The sequence below is a fragment of the Callospermophilus lateralis genome, chromosome 4, assembly GCF_048772815.1.
Source record: "Callospermophilus lateralis isolate mCalLat2 chromosome 4, mCalLat2.hap1, whole genome shotgun sequence".
In the NCBI taxonomy this organism is placed as follows: domain Eukaryota; kingdom Metazoa; phylum Chordata; class Mammalia; order Rodentia; family Sciuridae; genus Callospermophilus; species Callospermophilus lateralis.
In genome coordinates this window covers 5,235,457-5,256,917 of record NC_135308.1, presented here as the reverse complement: position 1 = coordinate 5,256,917, position 21,461 = coordinate 5,235,457, and the positions used below count along the sequence as shown (strand labels likewise).

General features: G+C 39.0%; 1 protein-coding gene and 1 pseudogene across 2 annotated transcripts in view; both read right to left on the bottom strand.

Annotated features, from left to right (window-relative positions):
• Positions 1-514: 514 nt before the first annotated feature.
• Positions 515-21,461, bottom strand: part of Agpat5 (1-acylglycerol-3-phosphate O-acyltransferase 5) — a 65,491-nt gene continuing 44,544 nt past the window's right edge. Inside the window, exons 6-8 of one of the 2 annotated variants that reach the window (XM_076853501.2) lie at positions 7,244-7,402; positions 4,875-4,998; positions 515-3,047 (exon numbers count right to left, since the gene is read on the bottom strand). In XM_076853501.2, coding sequence (XP_076709616.1) covers positions 2,822-3,047; positions 4,875-4,998; positions 7,244-7,402 — 509 coding nt within the window. In that variant the 3' untranslated portion in view covers positions 515-2,821. The remainder of the gene's footprint in view (positions 3,048-4,874; positions 4,999-7,243; positions 7,403-21,461) is intronic. The other variant, XM_076853502.2, reaches the window with a different exon arrangement.
• LOC143397271 (cardiolipin synthase (CMP-forming)-like) lies at positions 9,428-20,467 on the bottom strand (annotated as a pseudogene).

Below are 21,461 nucleotides of genomic sequence, written 5' to 3'. Positions count from 1 at the left end.
GGGTCTGGTATACATGTAGGAGTTACTTTGGCAAATTTCTATTTCTACTATCACTAATAGTCAATTTAAGTATGAACCGTGTATTATATATATAAAGGAAAATTGGTACTATTACTAATTTTTTTTAAAAAAAGCACAGAATTGAAACATGTGAAATAAACCATTAGTACATAAAACAATTAGCCAGACTGGCCCACCTGCTCACCAGCCCTGCTAATTTTAAGCACTCGACATGTTTGGCTGAGATCACGTAATGATTACAGCACTGCCAAGTATTGATTAGTATTGATCATACATCTTAGTGATAACATAAATGAGTTTTTAACAAACTATTATATTCCTTTGCAATTTTTAATTTTTCAACTTAGCTTTTAAAAACTTTTCTCAGTACCTAAGAAAAATATTGTAGTTTTATAAATGCAGAAAGCAAGCCCAATCACTAAGTCACTCTTACGTAATAGAAAACTGTTGGTGATATTTGGGTCGCAAAATGTTAAACAGTGAAGACATTAGAGACAGTGAAAGGTTTTATTTTATTTTTTACTTTCATCCAAACACACCCTTTGCTGAAAAACATAAAAGCATGCACAATGATGAAATTCTTATAAAGAAAAACCAAGTAATAAGTAAGCTGTAAATCAACAATAATACAACGAAAGCTTAAAATGATAATGTGAAACGATTTACAGGTAGGCATACAGCTTTTAATTTTAGAAAACAGTTAATTCAAGTCAACATCAACATGTGTTAAGTTTCTGACTTCTCAAATGTTTTGATTCAAAAATGTCTCCAACTCCCATGTTTTATTGACCTTTTGTGATAAGAAAGTTAAATACAGTCCTAAGAAACACCATATTCAAAAGTGACCTCATGAAGGTCACCTTTCTTGTTAAAATCATTTGTAATCCACATAATTCCAATGATATTTTCTCTTAAAATTTAAATAGAAGCATATCCATGATATTCCAAGTTCTACAACTTAAATTCATTTTGATTGTCAGAAACAAGCTCTAAAATTAGGATTTAAAAAAAAAAAGTATTTAACAGAGACATGGAATTGATCTAAATTTCACTTTACATGTAAAAGAAAATGGCAATTCAGCATGAGGACACTTTTCATGAGTCTGACCCAAGCCTCCACTCATAGTCAGGCTGACCGTATTCTGCGGGAAGATAGGCATATGAACGTTGTACACATACACATACTAATGGACAGAAACTGATTCATACCACACTACTCTTCAAAGGTATTGTTTGAAATGGCTTATTCTCTGGTTTTGGAAAAGTAATGGAAGAGAGACAAAATTTCCCTCGATTTTTTCCCCTCCATTTTGCTTTTTATAATTCAATTGGTGTGTTTCATCTGGGTCACAAAATGATTTTGCAACAAAAACTGACCAACAGAAAGCAGAATTGTTATCTTAAAACACCAGAAAGCAGTTGTATTTAAATTATAACATAAAAACAGAGCAGATCACACTTTAAAAAGGTCTTCTTCCATGACTGAAAGCTGTGATTTGGTTCCTGGAACCTTCTTCTCACTTTGTAGCTCCATTTAAACCAATGGAAAGAACCAAATCTACTCAGTCCTGATGAATGATATGAGGAAGGTGAATTTCTTGACACTGAACAAGTGCGAGACGCCTCTGCAGAAGTCTGGGAAGCTTGCTCGGAGTGCCTGGTGAGTTCCACTCCAAGCCAGGCCCGCTGGCCGGCCACTCTTCACTGCTGGTCTACTGTGCAAGCTAGGAGCAGCACCACTGAAGGAAGGGGTCCGGGAGGAAGGAAGGGCCCATTGCAGCTACCATGATAGCAGAAAGATGGTTTCTGAGTCAAACAGTTGGCTAGATCAAAGAGAAAAGAGGCCAAAGGCACATGCTAGCAATGGAGTCGTGATGTTTGTGGGCTCCGACCACCTCAAAGACCTGGGGACTCCAGATCCAGACAAAGGTTCACAGTAATTACTCTGATATAAAAAATAACAGGAAACAATTTTGTTTTCAAGCACTTATGGCACAGATGTTGGGAAGTACTAATAGCGTAGTTTAAATCTTCAAAAGCTGGGCAAATTCAAGTTCTGTTGTAATGAATCAGTTGCAAATTTAACTTAAAGTTCATTCTGACATTTGATACATTATTCTCTTATGCAGAGTATAGGGTATGCAAATTAAGTGATTTCAATAAATATTAGAAATGTTAATTATTTTTCAAATACAAAGTAAAATCAGCTAATATCGCAGTACAAAAAAAAAAAAAAAAAAAAAAACACTGAACAGAATTTCTTTCCCCATGAATATTTCTTGCCCTTTTCCTTGAACGTATTCATACTTAAATCCAATTTCTTTCATGGGCTTGCACAAAGTAAGAAAAAGCCCAATATTGCTAGCTTCAAGATACTAAACAGTGATGAGTTTGGAGTTGTCAGGTTGTAAAAAAAAAAACTGAAAATAACAAATAGAGTGAAATATGCTGCAAATTAATGTTAAAAAATACAGCCCTCTAAATTACAAAACGACATCAAATTATACAATGCTAATAATCTTCAGAAGCTGACGTTAGCTCGTGGGAGGTGTAAAGAATAGCATAAGCTCCACTTGGCTTTTACCTTTCCAGCAGCTCCTGCAATAACGTTGAAAAACCACGTTATGTTTGCCCAAGATCATCTGCTTATCGGCTTTAGTCACAAACTCTATCTTATCCAATGTTCAATCAACAAGGCTTTATTTACACTTCTTACTAAACTCAGGAAACAAGTTGACGTACTAGGCAGCCACAACGGCGAGAGGCAAGGCAGCACATTTATGGCTGGGGTGCCCCCTGCTCATGCTCTGATGGTGACCCACAGGCAGCCCAGCAGGGTCCCGTAGAGCCACGTGTTCACATACAGTTTCCTTCCCGCCTCCGTGGTCAGCATGCCAGCAGTCAGTCCACTTAGGATCAACAGTGATGGCAAGGTCTTCTTGAGACTTAGTTTGGAATGAACACATTTCCCAGGAAATTTGTTTCTTCTTTCTGGATCCGGTGAATCAAAGAATTCTATGAGCAACCTATGGTCATAATGAAAACCAATATAATTGAAAGTTTCAGTTTAGAGACACTTCAGAAGGTCTTGGAAATTCAGGGGACATTGAGATTTCTAGCCTTTCACACTCTATATAATTCATATGAACTGTATTTCATGTCTGACTTCAAACATCTTTCAAGGATGTCTTTGAACCTTGACCTTCAGTTTTGCAGCGACCTGACTCACAGGGAGTGGCTTGTTGCAGCTTCTCTCCCTCCTCCCACAGCCCCTATCACACTACACAGCCAAAAAAGACCAGCAGTGCTTACGATACACATGGAGAGGCCCAGCAAAGCCCTAGTTCCCATGGAACTATAAATACAGGTAAAAGAAGGAAAACAACAAGCATCTTCCCAACTTAAAATGTGTAGAATTCCAATAGCAGAACATGATTCGATAATCTCAAACAAAAATTCTCAAAGGAAAAATGCTTCTATTGCCTTATAAACTGCTCTAGATATAATCACTGTTTTAAAATATCTAGCTTCATCCTAAATACATATAAGTATCTATACCATAAAATAAATGAGACATTAAACATTGTTAGGTCTTTTTTCTAAAAATAGATTTCCATATCAATACACAGATATTATTTATTAAAGTTCTCCCATAACCAAAATGGCCCTGAATCACTAGTTTAATAAATTCCATCATGTATAACTGCATTGATGAAACATAGAAATTTAACAAAGTTTCATTTTCTGCCTGCCACACTTTTAATACTTTTCTTAGGTTAACCCAGAAGGGCTAATTATGAGATATTTCACCATAATTCAAGGAAAAGAAGAACAACTAAGTCTCCTGAGAAGAAACATACTAATGTGTGTGTGTGTGTGTGTGTGTGTGTGTGTGTGTGGTGTTGGAATTAAACCCAGAACCTCAACCATGTCAAGCACTCTACTACTGAGCTCAATCCCAAATCCTCAAACAACACTTTTTAACATGGACTTAGTAAATGGACCCATTTGGGGGAAAAAAAAAAAAAAGTCTAAATGTTTAAAATACATCTTAAAAAAAATAGGATATGCTTCAGAAAGTATAAAATTTTCATTTATAAAAGCAAAACAAGCAGTAAATATCCTGAAGTGTTCAACTGAAAAAACACTTTCTTGTAACAATAAATATCACATCTGAATTTAAGACACCTTTCACCTTTGAAAAGAAAATCCTAAAACTTCTCATATGAAATCAGAGACAGTGATGTTGCCTGCTGCAGCATGGCTCTCTCTTTAGTGCTGCTCAGTGTGGCCCTGGGCTGTGCCTCACCTGAGAGGTATCCAGATATACCTGTAATTCACTTACAGGTAACCCTCAGCAAGGTTCAACTCTGTGCTATTATTGTGGACAAAAACATGGCCAAGGCCAGAACCTACTTAGGCCCCAACATACTAACAACATAAAGACACCTTCACCATAAAAATGTCAACTGCCCCTTCCTCTTCCAACACACACACCTGCACCATGCCCACCAGCATGGGAGGCCCTGCCCTCTGCACCCCAGGATGGCGGCTGCTCCTTGTACAAAAGGAACACACCTTTATCTGACCTGGGGAGGCAGACTCAAGCATCTTACATTGGAAAACTTCTCCTTTTTCCTTAAACTTTATATCTTACCACATAGTTCAGGAAACACTGATAGGTAGACAGCTCTTTTACACTGACTTGTAAAAGCAACGTATGAACAGATATGCAGGGAATAAGATACAACTTGAGTTTATAAAAAGTATTCTTGAGATAATAAAACTCTTTAAATTGGTTTCAAGTTATTTACTATAGTAAAATTTAAGTTTCTTGAATTGTTGTTACTCACTTATCTTTTATTTCAAAACGCTCATGAAGCCATCTTCTCATATACTCTTGTTCTTCTGGGACATCTTTCTTGTCTATACGAGCTATGTGAATATGAATTGTTGGACATTCTTTGCAGAGAAATTCTAATAAAGAACAAAAATATTTCACTTTTTGCTATTTTAGAACTCATGGTTATATAAAAGTGAACTGTAATGCATTCCGCTGTCATATATAAATTCAAAAAAATTTTTAATTCCCAAGTACCTACACCTGATCCTCTTCCAGTGCTATACTGGTGTCCCTACTTTTTCATGAGAACACTTTTTTCCTTCTTTCTTTCTAGCTTTCAACATGAGAGAAAACATAAAACCCTTGACTTTCTGGGTTTGGCTTATTTCACTTAATATTTTACTATTCAGGTTACTGCAAATGACATGATTTCATTCATCTTTATGACTGAATAAAATTCCACTGTATATATACACCACATTTTTATTCATTCATTGTATTCTATACTTTGTTATTCTAATTTGTACTGCCATAAACATGGATATATACATACATTTCTATTTAAAAAAAGAAAGAAAATAAAACAAGGCAAAAAAAAAGTATTGATTATAAACTGGTAGTTTGAAGTTTCCAGAGGCAGTGATGTGGTAATTTCCAAGTCTACTATAATTATGCAAGTCATTATTAAATAAACAGCACCATATGTTGTTTTCATACAACGACTTGTAATTCTCTAAGTATCCCAGGCATAGGAAGCTGGACCCTTACTAAAAGTCCACCTCATCCCTCGGAAGGGAAGCCAAGATACTGATCACCATCAGACTCATCTCCACTACCAACCCCCATCCAGCACAGCACCTGTTATGCATGGTTACCGCCATTTCCCCTAAAATACTGGAGGTTTCTGGGGCAGAGGAGTCCATCTGGTTCATACCACCTAGACCTCCCAGCCTGGTGAAGAGCTCTTCAGAGCTTCACTTCTGGCTGTAGGTAGACAGCTTCTTGTCACTGATTGCTCCACAGCCCGGAGAGATCTGGAGGAGCAGCTGCCTTTCCTCTCATCTTGGCCACTGGCTATCCTTGATTTCCTGATCCTTGCCACATTTTACCAGATGATTCTTACTATGAAATAGCTACAAGCCCGTGAGTGACTGTTACTTTGAAGGCTTGCTAATATAGAAAAGGAGATGCTCTTTTTCTGCCTGGGCTGCCCAGGGATGCGGTGAGTGTTTACTGCAAGCCCCAGCCCTACTCCTAGCCCAGAGACCCCCTTGCAGACGGCTCTGTGGAAAGGAGAGCTCTCAACACACTGAAGTTCCTCCGGGAACAAGGAAATCATCCTCTGAAATTTAAGAGTATGTTTCCCTGGTAGGTGTGAAGAGGACACTGGGGCCTTTCTTCTCAGCATTCCCCAGTCTGAGGGGGACTTCAAGCTTCTCCTTAAAGCAGCCTCCACTCTCTTGGACTCTGCGGTGCTCTTTACTTCTGCGCCAGGCCTTAGCAACATGTTGCACTTAGGTCATCAGAAACACCTGAGGAGGAGCAAGCAGCTTGGATGGCAAGGAGCCAGGCACGAAGCCAGGGAAGATGTCACTCGTTCAGTACTTTTGTCTTCATTTTCCTCCAGTTCAATTTCATCTACATGATCCAAGAACTGCTTACAAACTGCTCTTTGAAGCAGAAGTGCACTGGTCAAGAGCACAGCAGTGGGGAGCGGGAGCTGGCCTCGGTCCCTCACGCACCCTAAGCAAATCTCCTAGGCTCTCTGTGCCCATGCACCCACATCTGAACAGAGGATGACAGTCACAGCAGTTCCCACACTCCCTGGTCTGCCTATTCCTCGTTCTCAGTTCTCTAAAGTTAAGAGTGTCTGCTTACATTTACCCAAACTATTCTGCTCACTCAGAACTCTTTTTCTTCTTATGTATGACACAGATAATAGATCTAAGTCCTTAAAACCCAGCATGTTTGAAAGAGAAATGTCATAATTTCTTCTTGTCAGACAATGATACTAAGTTTCATAAGCATTCTATGAAAAACACATTCAAAGATGAGCACTGGCCGTCAGTGCACACCTTGATATCACTCAGGACCACTTACCCTACCTTTGATTTACAGAGCTGTCCGTTTCTATGTATGAGCTTCAGGTAGAAAGAGGCTGGGATAAGGACTTCCAAAAGAATAATGCGGCAGCCAAGAAGTACCAAACTTGGCAGGGCAGATGAAATTTCAACTGGAGCCAATTAATAGCATCTTGAAAAAGACACCAAGTAAATGGAATGCCTATTTTTGAAGAATGGTGATACTCTTAATAGACACCGGCCACTGACATGTGCTGTATTAGCACTGAGTCTCTAGCACACGAAAACCTAGACTTACCCGTCATGGACGGTGACTCTTCTCGCTCTCCTTTATTGTCTTTCCCTTGGTAAACCACTGTAACATCATAAATCGCATCTAAGTAGTTCTTCATAGAATCAAAAGCAACATAAGTTGCCTTTATTCTTGGTGTCAGCACATACTTTAATACTGGAAGGCCTAGAAAAGAAGTCAATTCAGTGTGCCACAAATTAGGAGTAGTCTAAGTTTTCAATTGTTTTAAATTTCCACAAGTAGACAAGACAGACAAGTATTAATGCCATAACCTCACATCTATGGGCTTTAGCTTTGAAAGCACACCTCTCACAAGCCTTCTTCTATTTATGTCCACACTCCTTAATACAAACTAAACACTTACAGGCACAAGATACTGCACGGAAAGCTTCCAGAAACAGGTCCTCGGAAACCCTTGGCTTCAGTACGCCCAGCCAAGGGCAGACACTGGGATCCTCACTTCTGGCAACTGCATAAGGCCACAGCATCTTGCCCATGACCACTCAAGATGTCTGAGCAGCACAATTCATAATTTATGACCACTAGTCCATGACTCCTTTAATTCTACTTCTGTTCAAACTAAGACAGGGAGAGAGGAATCATGTAGATGACCCCCACTGTGTACAACATCTAAGTAAGAGCTCACACATTCCATATACTGCAAAATACTGACCTGATATTTTAGGATAAACTGAAGAATACCACATCTTAGTGTAGTATTTTTTAATGAAGTATACAATCTAGTGGCTGAGTCTATTCAGAACTGTCAGTCATCATCACTAAGGCTAGACTGTCCCCACTGCCCCACACAGACACCCCATAGCACATATGTGGACTCTGCACACGCCACTCACTTGTGACTACCACTGCTCTGCCTGCTGTCTCCTGCCTACTCTGAACATTTCACATAAATGAGCTCTGACACTATGTGACCTTGTGTGACTAGGTAGCTTCCTTACTTAGCAGAATGATTCCAAGGTTCACTTGCTCTTGCATGCATCAGTTTATCCATTCCTTTTTATGGCTAAATACTATTCCACTGCATGGATGGAGCACATTTTTTACCTGTTCATCATTTGATGGGCATGTGAGTTGTTTCCACTCTTTGGCTCTTACGAATAATGCAGCTATGCACATTCACATAAACTCCACATGAATTCTGCCTACTGAATAAGTTATTGTATCAACATATGATCTTAATTCTCTCAGGTATTTCTTATACTTTTTTTAAAACTTTTTGGATGAGAAAACATTGCAATTATAGACAACTAACAGAATGTCACCAGTGTCTCTACTTGTGTGAAGGATTTGCAGTTCCCCTTCTATTTTCCTGCTGCCTCCCCCTGCCTGGATTAGCACACTGACCAATTTAAGGGAAAACCGCAGATCTCTAGACATGCCTTGAACATAGACTACAGAGAACCTGACTTGGAACCTCTGCCTCCTCTTGCTGAGTCTTGCTCTGGCCCTCATGACTATTGACCAAGAAAGGCTGAGAGCTCTCACTGGTCCTCTGCCTTCACCCCTATTCTGAGAGCTCCCTCAAGAAAGCGCTGTCCCCGTGTTTCTCCCCTACCTGGACTTGTGCTCAGACCCCTCGGGGCTGACGCACACCCCCCTCAGGAGCCCTGCCCACTGGCATCCTGCACAGCCCAGCTTCAGTGCTTCTTCCCATAAAATCTCCCCAAACCACACCCTCTGTGGACTTACTCTTTTCTGTGTTCTGGTTTTATGAAACTACGTAAAAACCTAAATAAGACCGAGGCAGGTGGCCTCTAAAACAGCTCCAGTAACCCCTCCGCCTGTGTTCATGCCCGAGTGGGGCTGGACCTGGTAGCTGGCTTCTAACCAACAGAATACGGCAAAAGTGACGGGACGCCACTTCCAACATCAGCTTGCAGGGCTGGGCCTCCTGTCTTGCCCATTCTTGCTCCAAGCTCTTTTTTTTTAATCCTAAATTATAGTTTTATTTACATTTAAAAATACATTGGAAATTCTGAATATGCCCATGATCAAGCTTATTTTCAACGTACATTACTTCAGTTTTGATGTCATGGTTTGTTCTGACAAGTCCTTTTACAGGCTCAACACCAAAATGGGGAAACCCTTATAGATTTTTGCTGGCATTGCTGCCGATGATGTACACTGCTCCATTGCTAACAGTGATGAGTGACTCTAATCGGCTCTTTGTCACCTCAACGTTTTCTGGCCATAACGACGATAACTGTGAGCTGATGAGCTGTGGTGCATCTACCAAAGCACCTGAAGGTCAATGCCATCAGCATGATTGAAAAACTGTAGCTGCCAAAGAAGCCACCACGTTTAACTGAACTGCTGTGTTTGCCTTGCTGATGAGCGTTAGTTTTAACACAGCAATAGTTCAGCAAGGATTGAAAAACTTAGTGTTTGTGGTGGTGGAAAAGTTCAATATCTGAAATAAAAAACAGCAGCAATTATTACATCTCTTGAAATTATCCCATTAGTAAGTGGAACTGGAATAAGACCTTCATAGGTCAAGCTAACATGGAAGATACTGATAAGGACTTTATCAGCAAGTGGATCCACAGCACTTCCCAAAGATGATTTTTGATTGGCCCAGTTTCCAGCAATAAATCATCCAACAAATCAGTTAGCCCAGCTAAAGCAAAAACTCCTAATGCAACATTAAAATCTTCAATAATCAAATATCCCCAAGCCGGGGCCATGCCAAGCCTACTCACTGAACCCTCTCTGGGACTGTTCATGAATGTTCGTGGGGACTGGCAGTGCTCGCTGAGACCCACTCACCTTTGGGGCCTCCTTCATGGGCCGGCTGCCACAGGGCAAGTGCTACGGGTGCAGCAACCAAGCTTGGCCTGGCAGCTCAGGCAGGCGGGCACAAGTGGCAACTTAGAGAAGTTCCCCTACAGAACTAAAATGTTCTGAAACCCTAACATTTGTCCCACTGAAAATCCAAAAATTTTATTTAATGATGAGATTGCTGGGTTTTTTTTCCCTAAAACCTATAAAATTAGGAAACACTCATGAAATACAATCAGACTCTACTGTGGAACTTTTCTGAGATTAATGTTAACATGAACTGAAACTCTCTAAGGGAAGTACAAAAAATACCACATTCTCTAAACCCACCTGCACATGAAACCCTCTTCTTAACACTGCATGGACTTCACCATAGAATCAAGACTGTAAAGCCTTAAATAAAACTCAGTGACCTCATTAGGAAGACTGCTGTCAGCAGAGGGGCAAAAGGAGGCACAGTGGAAAAGACAGGAGCAAGTACTCAGGGAGTAACTTTTTTAAATAATTTTTTATTTGCTTTAATTAGTCATATATGACAGTAGAATGCAGTTATGCACTTTAATATACCATACATAGGTGGGGTATGATTTCTCATTTTTCTGAGTGTACAGGGTACAGAATCATAGTGGTCATGCAGTCACACAGATATATACAGTGATAATGTCTGCTTCCTTCTACTGTCTTTCCTATCCCCACAGACCCTCCCGTCCCTCCCATCACTGCCCTCTACCTAATCTAAGGTAATGCTATTCTTCCCTAGTGTCCCCCGCCCTTATTGTGAATTAGCATCTACATAGTAGAGAAAACATTTGGCCTTTTTTGGGGGGATTGGCTTAATTTTCTTAGCATGATATTCTCCAACTCCAACCATTTATTAGCAAATGCCATAATTTCACTCTTCTTTAAAGCGGAGTGATATTCCATTGAGTATATATGCCACATTTTCTTTATCCATTCACCTATTGAAGGACACCTAGGCTGGTTCCATAGTCTAGCTATTGTGACTTGAGGTGCTATAAACATTGATGTGGCTGCATCACTATAGTCACTGATTTTAAGGCCTTTGGGTATAAAGGAGTGGGATAGCTGGGTCAAGTGGTGGTTCCATTCCCAATTTTCTGAGGAATCTCCACACTGCTTTCCATAGTGGTTGCACCAATTTGCAGTCCCACCAGCAATGTATGAGTGTGCCTTTTTCACCACATCCTCACCAACATTTATTGTTGCCTATATTCTTGATGACTGCCATTCTGACAGGAGTGAGATGAAATCTTAGTTTTGATTTGCATTTCTCTAATTGCTAGAGATGTTGAACACTTTCTCATATGTTTGTTGACTGTGTATCTTTTTCTGTAAAGTGTCTGTTCAATTCCTTAGACCATTTATTGATTGGGTGATTTGTTTTCTGGGTGTTAAAGTTTTTGAGGTCTTTATATGTCCTATAATGTTTTATCAGAGGTGCATGTGGTGAAGATTTTCTCCCAGTCTGCAGGCTCTCTCCTCACGTTATTGTTTCCTTTGCTGAGAAAAAGTTTTTTAATTTGAATCCATCCCATTTATTGATTCTTTATTTTACTTCTTGCACTTTAGGAGTCTTGTTAAGGAAGTCAGATCCTAGGCCAACATGGTGAAGATTTGGGCCTATTTTTTCTTCTATTAGGCTCAGGGTCTCTAATCTAGTTCCTAAGTCTTTGGTCCACTTTGAGTTGACTTTTGTGCAGGGTGAGAGATAGAGGTTTAACTTCATTTTGCTACATAAGGATTTCCACTTTGCCAGTGCCACTTGTTAATAGGCTATCTTCTCTCCACGGAATGCTTTTGACACCTTTGTCTAATATGAGATAACCATATTTATGTGGGATTGTCTCTGTGTCCTCTATTCTGTACCATTGTTCTACAAGTATATTTTGGTGCCAATACCATGCGGTTTTTGTTACTATAACTCTGTAGTATGGTATCGTGATGCCTCCTGCTTCACTTTTCTTGCTAAGGATTGCTCTAGCTATTCTGAGTCTCTTTTTTTTCCAAATAAATTTCATGATTGCCTTTTCTATTTTTATGAAGAATATCACTGGGATTTTAATAGAAAATGCATTAAATTTGTATAACGCTTTTGGTAATATGGCCAGTTAGACAATATTAATTCTGCCTATCCACAAGCATGGTAGATCTTTCCATCTTCTGAGGTTTTCTTCAATTTCTTTCTTTAGTGTTCTGTAGTTTTGATTGTAGAGGTCTTTCGCCTCTTTTGTTAGATTGATTCCCAGGTATTATATATTTTTTGAGGCTACTGCGAATGGGGTAGTTTTCCTAATTTCTCTTATGGATTTACTGCTGATGTCTAGGAATGTGTTGGTTTTATATCCTGCTACTTTGCTAATTTCATTTATTAGTTCTAGAAGTTTTCTGGTGAAATTTTTGGAACTTCTAGATATAGAATCATGTCATCAGCAAATAGTGATAGTTTGAGCTCTTCTTTACCTATTTGTATCCCTTTAATTTCTTTCTTTTGTCTAACTGCTCTAGTTAGAGTTTCAAAGATGATGCTGAATAGAAGTGGTGAAAGAGGACATCTTTTTTTTTAATATCTTTATTTTATTTATTTATTTTTATGTGGTGCTGAGGATCAAACCCAACGCCTCACACATGGTAGGCGAGCGCCAGCCCCAGCCCCAGATTTTTTATTTTTTTTATTTATTTTTTATTTTTATTGGTTATTCAAAACATTACAAAGATTGCAGAATCACATCGGTTACACATCCACATTTTTACATAATACCATAATAATAACTGTTGTATTCTGCTACCTTTCCTATGCTCTACTATCCCCACTCCCCTCCCATCTTCTCTCTCTACCCCATCTACTGTAATTCATTTCTCTCCTTATTTTTTTCCCATTCCCCTCACAAACTCTTATATGTAATTTTGTATAACAATGAGGGTCTCCTTCCATTTCCATGCAATTTCCATTTTCTCTCCCTTTCCCTCCCACTTCATGACTCTGCTTAATGTTAATCTTTTCCCCCTGCTCTTCCTCCCTGCTCTGTTCTTGGTTGCTCTCATTATATCAAAGAAGACATTTGGCATTTGTTTTTTAGGGATTGGCTAGCTTCACTTAGCATAATCTGCTCTAATGCCATCCATTTCCCTGCAAATTCCATGATTTTGTCATTTCTTAGTGCTACGTAGTACTCCATTGTGTATAAATGCCACATTTTTTTTATCCATTCATCTATTGAGGGGCATCGGGGTTGGTTCCACAGTCTAGCTATTGTGAATTGTGCTGCTATGAACATCGATGTGGCAGTATCCCTGTAGTACGCTCTTTTGAGGTCTTCAGGAAATAGTCCGAGAAGGGCAATAGCTGGGTCAAATGGTGGTTCCATTCCCAGCTTTCCCAGGAATCTCCATACTGCTTTCCATATTGGCCTCACCATTTTGCAGTCCCACCAGCAATGTACAAGAGTACCCTTTTCCCCACATCCTCACCAGCACTTGTTATTGTTCGACTTCATAATGGCTGCCAATCTTACTGGAGTGAGATGGTATCTTAGGGTGGTTTTGATTTGCATTTCTCTGACTGCTAGAGATGGTGAGCATTTTTTCATGTACTTGTTGATTGACTGTATGTCCTCCTCAGAGAAGTGTCTGTTCAGGTCTTTGGCCCATTTGTTGATTGGGTTATTTGTTTTCTTATTGTTTAATTTTTTGAGTTCTTTGTATACTCTGGATATTAGGGCTCTATCTGAAGTGTGAGGAGTAAAAATTTGTTCCCATGATGTAGGCTCCCTATTTACCTCTCTTATTGTTTCTCTTGCTGAGAAAAAACTTTTTAGTTTAAGTAAGTCCCATTTGTTGATTCTTGTTATTAACTCTTGTGCTATGGGTGTCCTATTAAGGAATTTGGAGCCCGACCCCACAATATGTAGATCGGAGCCAACCTTTTCATCTATCAGACGAATAGTCTCTGATTTGATATCCAGGTCCTTGATCCATTTTGAGTTAACTTTTGTGCATGGCGAGAGGAGGGGATTCAGTTTCATTTTGTTGCATATGGATTTCCAGTTTTCCCAGCACCATTTGTTGAAGATGCTATCCTTCCTCCATTGCATGCTTTTAGCCCTTTATCGAATATAAGATAGTTGTAATTTTGTGGATTGGTTTCTGTGTCTTCTATTCTATACCATTGGTCCACCCGCCTGTTTTGGTACCAGTACCATGCTGTTTTTGTTACTATTGCTTTGTAGTACAGTTTGAAATCTGGTATCGCTACACCTCCTGATTCACACTTCCTGCTTAGAATTGCTTTTGCTATTCTGGGTCTTTTATTTTTCCATATGAATTTCATGATTGCTTTATCTATTTCTACAAGAAATGCCATTGGGATTTTGATTGGCATTGCATTGAACCTATAGAGAACTTTTGGTAATATTGCCATTTTGATGATGTTAGTTCTGCCTATCCATGAACAGGGTATATTTTTCCATCTTCTAAGATCTTCTTCTATTTCTCTCTTTAGGGTTCTGTAGTTTTCATTGTATAAATCTTTCACCTCTTTTGTTAGGTTGATTCCCAAGTATTTTATTTTTTTTGAGGATATTGTGAATGGGGTAGATTTCCTCATTTCCAGTTCAGAAGATTTGTCGCTGATATACAGGAATGCCTTTGATTTATGCGTGTTGATTTTACATCCTGCCACTTTGCTGAATTCATTTATTAGCTCTAGTAGTTTCTTTGTAGACCCTTTTGTGTCTTCTAGGTATAGGATCATATCATCTGCAAATAGTGATAATTTAAGTTCTTCTTTTCCTATTTTTATGCCTTTAATTTCTTTCGTCTGTCTAATTGCTCTGGCCAGTGTTTCGAGAACTATATTGAATAGAAGTGGTGAGAGAGGGCATCCCTGTCTTGTTCCAGATTTTAGAGGGAATGCCTTCAGTTTTTTTCCATTTAGAATGATGCTAGCCTGAGGCTTAGCATATATAGCTTTTATAATTTTGAGGTAAGTTCCTGTTATCCCTAGTTTTTCTAACGTTTTGAACATAAAGGGATGCTATACTTTGTCGAATGCTTTTTCTGCGTCCATAGAGATGATCATATGGTTCTTATCTTTAAGTCTATTGATGTGGTGAATAACGTTTATTGATTTCCGTATATTGAACCAGCCTTGCATTCCAGGGATGAATCCTACTTGATCATGGTGCACAATCTTTTTGATATGTTTTTGTATACGATTTGCCAGAATTTTATTGAGGATTTTTGCATCTAAATTCATTAGGGATATTGGTCTGTAGTTTTCTTTCTTTGAGGTGTCCTTCTCTGGTTTGGGAATCAGGGTGATATTGGCCTCATAGAATGAATTTGGGAGTTCTCCCTCTTTTTCTATCTCCTGAAATAGATTATGGAGTATTGGTATTAGTTCCTCTTTAAAGGTTTTGTAAAACTCTGCTGTATATCCATCCGGTAAGAGGACATCTTTGTCTCGTTCTAATTTAGCGAGAATGCTTTCAATTTTTCTCCAATTAGGAGGTTGCTGGCCTTGGGTTTAGCATATAAAGGTTTTACAATGTTGAGGTATGTTCCTACTATCCGTAGTTTTTCTATTGTTTTGAACATGAAGCGGTCCTGTATTTTGTCAAATGCTTTTTCTGCATCTATCAAGATGATCTTATGATTCTTATCTTCAAATCTATTGATGTGATGGATTACATTTACTGATTTCCGTATGCTGAACCAACCCTGCATCCTTAGGATGAATCCCACTTGACCGTGGTGTACTAAAATTTTAATGTGTTTTTGTATGTGATTTGCTAGAATTTTATTGAGAATTTTTGCATCTATGTTCATCAGGGATATTGGTCTGAAGTTTTCTTTCCTTGGTGTGTCTTTGTCTGGATTTGGTATCAGGGTGAGATTTGCCTCGCTGAATGAATTTGCTTTTATATTTCAAGAAATACTTTGAGGAGCATTGGTGTTAATTCTTCTTGAAAGTCTTGTAGAACCTGGTCCTGGGCCTTTCTTGGTTGGTAGGCTTTTGATGGCATTTTTTATTTCATTACTTGAAACTGAAATGTTTAAATCATGTATGACCTATTCATTCAGTTTGGATAGGCCATATGTCTCTACAAATCTGTTGATGTCTTCAATATTTTCTATTTCATTGGAATATAAATTTTCAAAATAGTTTCTAATTATCTTCTGTATTTCAGACATGTCCATTGTGATATCTGCTTCTTCATCTTGTATTTTAGTATTTTTCTCCTTTTTCTCTTTGTTAGCATGGCCAGCGGTTTCTCTATTTTATTTATTTTTTCATAGAACCAACTTTTTGTTTTGTCAACTTTTTCAATTTTCATTGATTTCAGCTCTGATTTTTATTATTTCTTGTCTTCTACTGCTTTTGGTATTGATTTCTTCTTTTTTTTCCTAGGGCTTTGAGATGTAGTGTTACATCATTTATTTGTTGATTTTTTTTATCTTTTGATGAATGAGCTCAATGCAATAAACTTTCCTCTTAGTACTGCCTTCATAGTGTCCTAGAGAGTATCAGTGTTCTCATTTACCTCTAAGAAATTTTTTATTTCATTCTTGATTTCTTCTACTATCCATTCATCATTCAATAGTGTATTATTTAGTCTCCATTTGTTATAGTAGCTTATATCTTTTAATTTTTTCATTGATTCTAATTTCATTCTATTATGATTTAATAGAAGGCAGGGTATTATCTGTTAATTTGTATTTACTAAGAGTTGCTTTGTAGCTTAAGATATGGTTTATTTTAGAGTCAGAGCATGTGCTGCTGAGAAGAAAGTATAATTAGTATAATTTTTGCTTGTTGATGAGTGAAATATTCTATATATGTCTGTAAGTCTAAATTATTGATTGAATTATTTAGTTCTATAGTTTCCTTATTTAGTTTTTATTTGGAAGATCTGTCCAATAGTGAGAAAGGTGTATTAAAGTCATCCAGTATTACTGTATTGTGGTCTATTTGACTCTTAAAATTGAGAAGGGTTTGTTAAATGTACACAGATGCTCCACTGTTTGGGAGCACGTCCTGTTTATATATACTTCCCTTAAGAAGTATGAAGTGTCCTCTTTTTGTCTTCTGAATAACCTTGGTTTGACCTCTACTTTATCTGAGAATGAAAAGCCCTGCTTGTTTACACAATCCATGAGTGATAAGTCTTATCCCATCCCTCAACCTTCAGCCTGTGGATGTCCTTCCCATGAGGTGAGTCTCTTGAAGACAGATATTATTGGGCCTTGCTTTTTAACCCAATCTGCCAGTCTATGGCTTTTGATTAATGATTTTAGCCTATTGACATTCAAAGCTATTACTGAGATATGATTTGCATTCCCTGTCATTTTGACTTACTTCTGGTTTTTGATCTGTCTTGGTTTCTCATTTGGTTGAATGTCCCTGTAGTGTAGACCCTCCCTCTGCTGGTTTCCACTTCATCCTCGTGGAATATCATGCTGGGAATGTTCTGTCTGTAGTGTAATTTTCTAGTGTGAATTATTTTAATTTTTGTTTATCATAGAGGGTTTTAATTTCATCTTCAAATCTGAAACTTAATTTTGCTTGTTGGCATCCATTTTCTTCAGAGCTTGAAATACATTATTCCAGGACCTCCTAGCTTTGAGAGTTTGGGCTGAGAAATCAGTTGAGATCTGAATTGGTTTCTCCCTATATGTACTTTGATTTTTTTTCTCTCACAGCCATTAAGATTTTATCTTTATTCTGTGTGTTAGTCATTCTCACTGTAATGTGTCTTGATGGCGGTCTGCTGTAATTTTGTACATTTGGTATCCTATAAGCCTCTTGTATTTGATTTTCCATTCCATTCTTTATATTTGGGAAATTTTCTGCTATTATACATTGAAAGGATTGTGCATTCCTTTGGTTTGTATCTCTGCTCCTTCATCTATTCCAATTAAGCTTAAATTTGGTCTTTTCATGTTACCCATAATTCTTGGATGTTCTTCATAGTTTCTTACCATCTTCTCTGCATGGTCAACTCTACTTTCAAGATTATATATTTCGTCTTCATTGTCTGAGGTTCTGTTCCAAGGGGTTTAGTCTGTGGGTGATGCTTTCTATTGAATTTATTTATTTTTTTAGAATTTATTTATTTATTTAAGTTTTCGGCGGACACAACATCTTTGTTTGTATGTGGTGCTGAGGATCGAACCCGGGCCGCACGCCTGCCAGGCGAGCGCGCTACCGCTTGAGCCACATTCCCAGCACCTTTCTATTGAATTTATAATTCGGTTTACTGATTCCTTCATTTTGGGGATTTCTGCTTGTTTTTATTTCCATGATCTCTAACTCTTTTTGAAGTGAACTTTCACTTCCTGTATTTTTTCTTTGATTTCACTCCTTATACTATACTTCACAGATCAATTTAACTATATACAATCTGAACTCCTTCCTGGACATTTCTTCTACTGTGTTATCAGTGGCTTCTGTTGTTGAAGCATCTTGGTTTGTTTGGGGTGCTTTATTCCCTTGTTTTTTCATGTTGTTAGTGTGTTTTCCCATCTAGAAGTATGGATCTAAGGCAGGATAAATTCTACCCTGTAGACCTACAGGGTCCCTGAAGGTTTCTAACACTTCACCTTTACTGGTAAGACCAATATCAACAGCACCCAGTATACACAATATATAGCCTTAAACCTAATAGCTCCCACCAAGGTGTCTGCTGCTTTCTTTGCAGATGATGAGTTCAATAACTATCTATAGTACAAACAGAAAATTGGTTAAAACAGTTTACAATTTCAAATGGTAGATGAGAGAACAGGGGTAGTATGCGATACTAGTGAGGGAGGAAGAGAAGCTAGAAGTAAAACTTCACAGGAAGAGTGAAAGAGGAACCGACAGAGATTGGCTGTTGGTTGGAGAAAGGTTGGAAAGAAAACAGACAAAAGAGAGGAAGAATATGAACAAAAAGAAAAATATTAAAGACATAAAACAAAAATGCAAAACACCAATCATATATTATTGTCCTCCACACACTGATGCATAAAAACATCCTGTTCCAAATATGGTAGAGATATTAGCAAATCAAAAAATAAAATAGAGTAAATCTTGCTGGGAAGTCGAACTGTCTCTGTCAGTGTTCAACAGTTTCTCAGCTCTGTCTCTGATGTCCTTCAGGATCACCAAACCCAGATCAGCCCCTGCAAACCCAGTCACGATCCCACTGATCTGGTCTTCAGATACCTCAGGTTCAGCAAGCTGCAGTCCCAAGATCTCAGTGCTGCTCCGACTTGCAGAGAGATCACCGGGGATCCACTCATGCAAAGGAGCAACCCCGAGATGCAGCAGCAAGACAAGGGCCACCAGCACTCTCAGCAGGAAGACCCCAGGCTCCTCAAACCCACAGGCACCTCCACACTGGACCTGTAGGTCCCAGCTGGAGTCCTCAGACAGAGGCTCTTGTGGTGGTAAACCTGCTAGTACCCAGGCCTCAGGGCCTGGCTGGTGTCCCAAAATGGGTGCAGCCACGCGCATCCAAACCTGGAGTCTCCCCGCAGCAGTGCTCTAGGCATGGTAGCTGTAGCAGTGGTGGTGGTTGTCGGCAGCAGGCAGTGGATCAGTAGCAGTGGCAGCTGCAGGGTGAGCAGCAATTGAAGCTGTGGGGGCAGCATTACCAGGCAATTTCCAGGGATCAGCAGCAGTTTGGGCTTCAGCTGCATCCGGGCGGCCGTGTCTTCTGGGACAGCAGCAGGTGGTTGCAGCTGCAAAGGGAGCAGCATCCAGAAAGAAGACCTCCAAGCGACCTCAGGCTGGCAGCAGCAGAATCAGAGGCAGCAGCCAAGCCGGTAGCGGTGCAGGCTAGGAGTGACGTTTTGATGTGAGCCACTGATGGGGTCTCTTCTGACTGGACTGAGGGATACTTTAATTCACTGGGAACAAGCATCCATGTGGATATTTCAGCAGTAGAAATCTGGGTCATGAACACTCTTGGAAACATGCTCGGTGGATTCTGTCTCTTCATCTCATTTTAAAAGGAACATTAAGGAATGCATTATTTTAGCTGTAACTATGCCAATGTATCTATCTAGAGGCCTCTTGCCATTTCTGTCTTCAGTGAACTTTTTGTCCCCAAGAAAGGATTACAAATTTTGACTAATAAATTGAGATGGTATTGTGTATTCTTGGTTATCCAAAACACTCATGTAGCTTTAGGATTCTGAACTGGTGAACAAGCATGGTACACAAGACCTGAGGAGTACGTCCAACTACGCTGCTTGTGACGCAATGGCTTTGTTCTTTGCTTGTGTTTGTTTCTTGTCTTGCACAAATGAACTTTTAAAAAATAGCTTTTGGAAATAAAAGAAAGAAAAAAGAAAACTACTGCTAATGACTTGCCTTCACCCACAGAAGGAGAGCCAAATACAAAGCCCACGTTCACTGACCTCCATCATTGCACCCGGCCCAATTGAACACTCCATTGCCACAGCTCTTCTTCACTGGCTTTTTGCATGAAGCCACTGAAACTCCTTGCTCACCACACATGTCCCTCACCACTCATGCCGTTCAGCTTGTTTTCTCACACCCATAGCTCCCTCTTCAAGTCACCAGGTGCCCTGCAGGCTGGCCAACTGGCTCTGGCCTGACTTACCCACTGCAGTGCGGAGGCTCCTCAAGTTGCACACCTGACATACCATGCACTCTCCTGAGCAGGATTTGTGCCTGTGCCATGTCAAGTCTCTTAAACAAACACAGCTACACACAGCTACACAAAAGCCTTGTTTGCCTGCTATTACAAGGCACAAGATGACCGACTTGAGTTCCTCTGTACAGTTTTATTAATCCTTTTTTTTAAAAAAAATAATTGAATCTCTTTTTTGATGTGTTCTCCTTGGTTATATATGACAGTATAGTATATTATGACATATTTGTATAAACATGGGTACATCTTATTCAAATTAGGGATGCCAGTCTTGTGGTTGTACATGATGTGGAGATTCTTTGTAGTGAATTTATAGTGTACAAAGGAAAGTTAAGTCACATTCATTCCACTGTTTTTCTTATTCCTGTCCCTCCTCCCTTCCCTTCAATCCCCTTTGTCTAATCTACTGAACTTCTATTCTTCCTCCCCAATGCTTACTGTATGTGAGCATCCATAGACAGAATATTCAACCTTTGGTTTTTCAAGGATTAGCTTATTTCACTTATCAAAATAGTGTCCAGATCCATCTATTTCCCAGCAAATGTCATAAAGTCATCCTTTTTTATGGCTGGTTAATATTTCATTGTGTATCCATCATATTCTCTTTATCCATTAACCTGCTGAAGGGACCTAGGTTGGTTCATAGCTTACCTATTGTGAATTGAGCTGCTATAAACATTGATGTGGCTGTGTCACTGTAGTATGTTGATTTTAAGTCCTTTGGATATTTACCTTAGAGTAAG